This window comes from Fukomys damarensis, unplaced genomic scaffold (assembly GCF_012274545.1).
Source record: "Fukomys damarensis isolate Sample0158 unplaced genomic scaffold, DMR_v1.0_HiC HiC_scaffold_34, whole genome shotgun sequence".
Taxonomy (NCBI): domain Eukaryota; kingdom Metazoa; phylum Chordata; class Mammalia; order Rodentia; family Bathyergidae; genus Fukomys; species Fukomys damarensis.
Window position 1 is genome coordinate 21,483,446 of NW_022900946.1, and position 7,889 is coordinate 21,491,334.

Consider the following 7,889-nt stretch of genomic DNA (forward strand, 5'->3'; position numbering starts at 1 on the left):
AAAATTAACCATGTCAGCAATTCAGACATGTGACATCCTTGCTGCTGAGTTAACAAGCTGTGATGAAAATGTGTCCATCAGATGGAGTTTCATACACAAGAATGCCAGGTTGAACATTTAGGCAGAAAGGTGGGTGCAGTATGATATCTACTGACCTGTCTTTATTTAGCAGACATCACACACCTACCTATCACAAAGCACTATGTTAAACATAAGAGATGTTACCAAAATCACAGTGTTGGTGAGCCAAGTTATCATCTACAAGAGGAAAGATATGTACCCCCAAGCTAGCCATGTGGCTACATGTAAGTCACCTGGCCTTATTTCAAATTACAAAATTTAAAAAAGGGGGTGGAGGTCTAGGGATATAGCTCAGTGTGAAGGCCTTGGATTCAATCTCCAGAACCAAGAAAATTGTGACACTGGGTATTGAACCCAAGGTCTTTACACTAAACCACACTCCTGGCTTTTTTTTTTAACATTTTAAAACAGTTGCTTTTTAGATAACCATGCTGCTGTTATACCTCAGCCAGAATGCTATGAGCATGTGGCTGGAGCCTGGTCTCTTGCTAGGGTCTTAAGGTCCCAATTGCTGGGAAGGGCCTAAAATAGAGCAGCCTTCTGAAAAGCCTCAGCTTATAGGGATATGATATGAACTATAGCTGCAAAAAGGACTGGAGCAGTATAAAGCAGGTGGAGGGACTCCACCTTTTTACAGGGATGAAACACTAAGGGTCATGTGCAATTCCCTCTGCAAGAAAACATGTATGTGCCTGTACCTTTGTGTAACACCAAGGCGACTATAAACCTTCCTAACCATAGCCATGGACCTTCTAGGGAACCACATCTCTCATGTTGGACACTCCTGGCATGGAAAGCCAGCAAAGCATGATGCTAATGACTAGTGATCTGTGGCCAGAACGCCAGGGACAGTGAGCTCACTCATTAACTGTATGACCTCAGACAAGTTACTTCACTTTTCTTGTGTCCTACCTTCTCAACTTGAGGGACCTTACCCCTGTTGTTCCTAGTAGACCTCAAAAGCGTACATATTTTTTTTTTCCTCTTGGAAGTACTGGGGATCAAACCCAGGGGCACCGCCACCAAGTTACAACCCCATTTTTTTATTGTTTGAGATAAGGTCGCCCTAAATTGCCCAGGCTAGCCTTGAACTTTCATTCCTCCTATCTCAGACTCCCAAGTGGCTGAGATTATATGTATATGTCAATGAACTAGGCTTACATATTTAATTTACTTTTGGTAAGAGGGATAGAAATCGAGACAATGCGTTTATGAGGCAGGCAGCTCCACCACTGAGCTAAATCCCCAGCCCAAGGCTTACATATTTTAAAAAATGTACATGTAGGGCCGGAGATTTAGCTCAGTGGTTTGGTGGCCTGCCTTGCAAGTTCAAGGACCTGAGTTCAATCGCTGGTACCAAAAAATAAATAAATAAATAAAATAAAATATACATGTAACTTTTTTTATTTAAATGGAAAAAATCCCACAATTTGAAGATTTTGATCAAAGACATTGTACATTAAAAAAACAAAAACAAAAACTGAAATTATAAAATAGAATGCAGAATAATTCTCAAGACATAACTACCATGAATAGCTACTTAGGTAAACCCAAGTCAGCACTGGACAGAGCAGACAGAACAGTGCCTATTGTCAGAAACTCCATGTGTCCCTTCCCTCTCACCCAAGGTCATCATATTCCTCAATTTTCCGGAAATCACAAACTTGCAACTTTATGTCCAGGTATACCCAGCTACTCAGGAGGCTGAGGCATGATCAGATTCTAGGCCAGCCTGGGCAATACAGCAAGATGGTTTCAAAATGAAAAATAAAGGGCTGGGGGGCCAGGGATTTAGCTCAGTGGTTCTAGTGCAAGGACCCAAGTTTGATCCCTGGTACCAATAAACAAACAAACAAACAAATAAATGTCGGGGATATAGCTCAGTAGCAGAGTGTCCCTGGGTTTTATCCCCAGTGTTGTAAAACAAAACAGAAAACAGACGCAATCACTCCAAATGTCTATTACTCAGTATTTTCCTTGAAAAACTAACAGTTTTGAAGAGATGACGACCAATTCTCCTATAACTACAATAAAATTCAAGATATATGCTTCTAGAAACCAAACTGCACAAGATAAACACTACACTGGTGTAAACAAATATGCACACACATTATGGGTACATAGTGGGCAAGTTCTTCTAAGAGACTTTCTGCAAGTAACTGTCAGTTTTCAAAATTCATAAACACATTGATCCAGCAATTCCATTTTGAGAAATTTATCCCAACGAATGTATTCAGGGGATAAATTCAAAGCATGAGCTCTGACAACAGGAAAACCCAGATCCAAAGGCTAGTTCTGCCAATAACTAACCATGGGGTTCAAGAACACTAACGAACATCCCTAAGTCTCAGTTTCTGCCTCCTAGAGTTGTGGTCAAGAAAGATCATGTGAAGAAACACATTTGAAGCACTTATCACAGTCCCTGGCAAATCCTAAACAAGCCATAAATATGAATCATCATTGCCAGCTGGGCAAGAAAACAATTAGTGAAGTTCTAGAAAAGGCAATCAGCAAAGATCACGTAGACTCTAACAGAGGTGAAATGAGACACTGAATGGTAATCAATATTACGTCCAAAGATGTCACACATTAAGTCATCTGTATTCTTTGCCTTTGCATCTTTTCTCAGTCAGGGCCTAAGTAGAATGTTGGCAGCAGGTCCTAGTCAGTTTGGTGATGGATATAGCGAGTGCCTTTTAGGCTTCAGACAGTACTTGGCAGGATGGAAAACAAACCCCCAAACCACAAACAGAATAAATTTAGTTAAGGGAATCAAGACATCTCATCTCCCCACTGCAAAACAGCACTAGGGGGGCACAAGGGCAAAGTGGTACCACTGTGCTTTCCAGGGAATCCAACATATCATGGGAACAGGTCTAGACACAACTCTAGACATGACTCTAATAAGCAAGTGCTAAGTGAGCTGACTCCTACACTTGCAAGTACCTCAGATTTGATTCTAGCTTGCACACATGTACTACTATTCAGCTATCACTGATACAAAAGGGTTAGCAGGGCTGACTCCCTGGCACTGAATCATAAAAGAGAAGGCATTTAAAGATTCTTTCCCTCAGCAACCACGAGACAATAGACCAAGTACTGAAAACCTGTACTGATGTGTACTAGACCAATTCTGTCTAGAGTTTCATTTGTATGAAATCAGATTAATAATATCTCCATCTCTAAGAAAAATGTTTGTACAATAATTTGCGTGCAATTTAAGGAATCTCAAGAGGTTCAGGAACCAGAATCCCAACAATCATATTGGTACCCTTAGCAACTTCACTCAACCCTGTCAAGCAATCAAGAGTGCTTGGGCCAAGCACAGTGGTGCACACCTATAATCCCAGCACTCTGGGAGGCCGAGGTAGGAAGATCACAAGTTCAAATCCAATCTAGGCAACCTAGCAAGACCCTGTTTCAAAATAAAAAAAATTAGAAAGGGGCCAGGGGTGTATCTCAGTGTGAAGGCCCTGGGTTCAATAACCAGTACCATAAAACAAACAGAAAACCAAAACCAAAACCCAAAAGTGCTTGAGCCACCTTCAGTGGAGAAAGTGACAGCAAGGCTTTCCTTTCATTTTAAGAGAACTCTAAAGGCAAGAGATAACTTGTACAAGAAAACATCTGGAAAGATTAATATAAAGAAATAAAACTTATTTTCAAAAGAACAACAGAAAAGAGTAGGTAGAGGTCAACAGATCTAGGACTTACAAAGGTCCATACCTGGGGGATTTGTCCTCTTGGGTATGTTCTGAGGTTCTTCGGTTGGTCCAAAAATATTAGACGCCATCCTATTAGGCCTATTTGAAGGAACAGCTTCTCCCAAACTTCCAAAAACATTGCTAGATTCTCCTCCTGGGGGTTTCATGGCTCTACACACATAGAACAAGCATGAGTTACTGATGGCTAACCTAGAAGCTTGCCACAGGGATATGGTATAGATGGACAGGGAAGAAATTTTTTCTCAAGGTCTATGGACAAATCACATAGCACAATTATTTAAAGCTGACATGAACAGTTTACTTAATTTACTGCCAGTAAGATTCCCTTGAAATTTTTCTTTGTGTATCTCAATTATGCCAAAAACACTCCAAAAATTTGTTTTGAAATTACTCCCATAATCTCTAAGTAAAAACTAAAGTTTTCCTAAGATAGGCAAGTTGAGTTATATTCAGTATAAATCAATAATTTGTAGAACTAGTGTTTAGCTCCATAAACACATTCAGTAGTGTTCAATACTGTAGCTTACAGTTGTGTTTACTATATGGCAGATATTCTAAGGACCTTATACTCAGAAAGTTACCACAACCCTCTAAGGCAGAGATTATCTTCAGATGATGATTCTGATGTGTGTAATTATGTCCTGTATAGTGATCACACTCTGAAACAATATTTTACATATATTAGGTTGATTAAACCTATTAAAATTAATTTATTACTTTTTGTTGTAACTTGGATTTTAGAGACAGGATCTTGCTTTATTGCCCAAGTTAGTCTTAAACTTGCAATCCTTCTGCCTAAGCTTCCCAAGTACCTAGGAACACAATTATGCACCACTATGCCCACTTTTTGAAATGTGGCACCTAGAAAAATGTAGAATCCCACCTGTGGCTACATCCCTAATGAATGAATGGTATTGGCCTAGACCAGTGGTGGCAAACCTATTGCACATGTGCTGCAGTGGGCTGTTTCTGTCATTGAAAGTTCTAAAAGGTTTGCCATCACTGGGCCTAGACCATGGGAGGGCTAGCAGTACCAATCCGAGTGAGTACAGGCATCTATGCTGAGTGACCATCTATGGTCTCAAGGTCTACTATAATCACCCAAATGTCCAGATTAGACAAAGAACCCCTGTATGTAGATCACTGGTAGGACACTTACCTAGCAGGTATAAAGCCCTGTGTTCAATCCCCAGCACAGTGGGAAAAACAACAGTGTACTAGCACCACTGTTCATTTTAGATCAGGTCATACAGAATGAGCATCTCTAAAATACACTAGCAGGTATCTGAACTGCTGCCCTATTCCTATCTTCTTAGGAGGAAGGGAAAATCCAATGAGCCAAAACTGCCTGAAAAAGGCTCTGATGAAGGGGAGAAGAATGTTAACAGGTTTTTTTTTTCTTTTTTGGTTTTTCTTTTCTTGGTGGTACTAGAGATTGAACCCAGAGCCTTGTGCATATTAAGCAAGCATTCTACTAACAGAGTTGCATCTTCATCCCTTTTTTAAAAATTATGAGACAGGGCCGGGGATCTAGCCCAGTGGTTTCGGAGCCTGCCTCGAAAGTGCAAGAACCTGAGTTCGATCCCTGGTACCAAAAAAAAAAAAAAAATTCTGAGAAAGAATCTCACTAAATTGCCCAGGTTAGCTCAAGCATCTAATCTTACTGTTTCATCTGGGATTATAGGCCAGTGTCACCATCCAGTTTGAAATTAAAAAAACAAAACAAAACAACCAATAAGCAGGCTTAAATCACAAAGGTCTTCAAGCATGGCCTCCAGTCATCTCTTTGGAAAAACAGCTGGAGATCTGTAATCTTCAGAACTAAAATAAATTCAATTTCAAGTCTTAACGCTAGCATGAACTGAAATCCTTATTTTACTGATTTGGAAGATGCCTGTCTTTCAAACCCACAGGGTCCTTTCAGACCAGATCAGAAACTCTACACTCTTAGTATCTCTTAAATCTCCTCTGGCTCTCACATATCTGAGCACCAATCACTGGCAACCCTGCACCAGATCCCATAGGAAAAAAAAAAAAGATTTGTAAGAGCAAGTCCTCTACCCTGAGCTTCAGAGTTAATGGGAATGCCAGATCTGTCAGTTAGTGGTTTAAATGTTCCATGTGAGTGACATGACAGAGGCATTGAATATTCTTTGAACTTTAAAGCCACTTCTGGAAGAGGTGAGGGCCAAAATGAATCAGCAGTCAGGCAGGCTGGACGTAGTTACTTGAAAGGAAATGTTAATATGATGGTGAAAATATATTAATAATAAATGCGGGGATGGTGTAAATACATTAAATATATTTAATACTACTGTGTGTACTTTTATGAATTTTATGAGTAAACAAGCATAGAAAAGGAATAGTGGCAGAGATTATGGTGTAGAGGCCTGGCCACTTGGGAAAGGGCAGTGGCCATCTCCATCACAAAGGCACTGAGGCCAGCACAACAGGTTTCACCGCCTGCAACAGTCAAGCAAGTGGCAAGGCTGTCCCAGCAGGGTCTCACATAAATGAGACCAAGAGTTCAATAGGCCTTTCAATGAAAATAGGGCCACAACAATGGTGTAGTGTGGTCTTCTGGAAGCAGCCAGCAGCAGTTATCACTATGATACTAAGGGGAGGGGAGTACAGTCAGCTGAGATACTTGAGGACAAATTCACAATGTGGGCTATATCCCAACATTTTTCTTTATAGTAGCTCTTCAACATATTTCAGTAAAGATATTTAAAATACACACACGAAAGTAAGGAGGAACTGACAAGAAGAAAAGCCCACACGGCTCTAGTAGATTGTGGTACTGGAGAGGCAAAGAACAAAAATGAAATTCACTTGGAGTCCCTCATCAACCCCATTGAACCCAAGGGCCCAAGCATTCTGGGCAGGTACTATACCACTAATATACATCCACAGATCTCACCTGGAAGGTCCTGATCCTCCCTCCAATACCTCAACCCCACTTTCAGACAAGCTTTTGGGGATTGGCTAGGTTTGGGGAGAAGTTGTGTGAAACTGACTTGGAACAAAAATTTCCAAAATTATCATTTTCACAGTTTAAAAGACTTTAGACTAATGATGGCTAAAACATTTACACTTCAAAATCCCTTAGCACAAAACAATCCCTCTGCCACCAAGCAGAAGACGTAGAATCGGTCAGAGAATTAGGAAAACCTACAAGGGTAATAATAGTACAGAGGTGATCTGACTCCCTTTAGGGCAAGACCTACTGTGCTTCATTCAGGAGGCATCAGTCTGGCAAGGAGCTATCCTATCCTGCACCCAGGTAGGTCCCCAGCCAAGCACAGCTTCTCCCGGGTCCCTGGCAAGGGTGTCCATTAACACTCCATCATCCGATGCAAAAAGGCTGCTTTTCACTCTCCGTAATATACGTCTAATTTTTCTCCAGTACCTTCTCCAAAGGATGACTACTCTTCAGCTCAGAAAGTTAGTCTAAAGCCGGGCGTGGTGGTGCACGCCTGTAGTCCCAGCGCTCTGGAGGCTGAACAGGAGGATCGCTGTGAATTCGAGACCAGCCTGGACTACACAGTGAGTTCCAGGTCAGTCTCAACTACGTAGTGAGGCCCTGTCTCAACAACCCCCCCACCAAAAAAAAGCCTAACAGTAGGGTCCCTCACGTGGATACCGCTCGGCCACCACTTTGCCGGCAGCTCAGACAAGAGGGGCGTGGAAAGTGGATGCCACTGTGGGTGCAGAGGGCGAGGCCCTGCTAATTAATGTTCACCCGAAACTTCACTCATTCCGCCCCTTGAAGGGCGCACCGGTTCCAAGGTCCGGCAGTCAGTACCTCCGGGAAGGATCCTTGGTCCCAGCCAGGAACATCGGCGGAAGCTGCCCTAACCTCGGCCACGCTTAAAGGTCGTTAGGGCGGGAGCTACAGAGGACCCTGAGATTAGGAAAGGCTCCCCGCGTGCGCTCTACAGCGCTCTAAAGAGGCTGGGCCTCCGCCGACGCCTGGGCTCACTCGCGCTCCGTGAGGACCTCGTAATTAACCCCCTCCAGAACCTTTGGGAGGTCTCCCGGCCCCTGCCCGCCACGTGGCTGCGGCCCCGCTCCCGCGCACCT

The 7,889-nt window shown here is 42.4% G+C and overlaps 1 protein-coding gene across 1 annotated transcript in view; it reads right to left on the reverse strand.

Moving 5' to 3' along the window:
• Positions 1-7,798, reverse strand: part of Jpt2 (Jupiter microtubule associated homolog 2) — a 17,235-nt gene extending 9,437 nt beyond the window's left edge. Inside the window, exons 1-2 of the mRNA XM_010620497.3 lie at positions 7,612-7,798; positions 3,808-3,956 (exon numbers count right to left, since the gene is read on the reverse strand). Of these exons, the coding sequence (XP_010618799.1) occupies positions 3,808-3,956; positions 7,612-7,646 (184 nt within the window). The 5' untranslated portion in view covers positions 7,647-7,798. The remainder of the gene's footprint in view (positions 1-3,807; positions 3,957-7,611) is intronic.
• Positions 7,799-7,889: the final 91 nt, after the last annotated feature.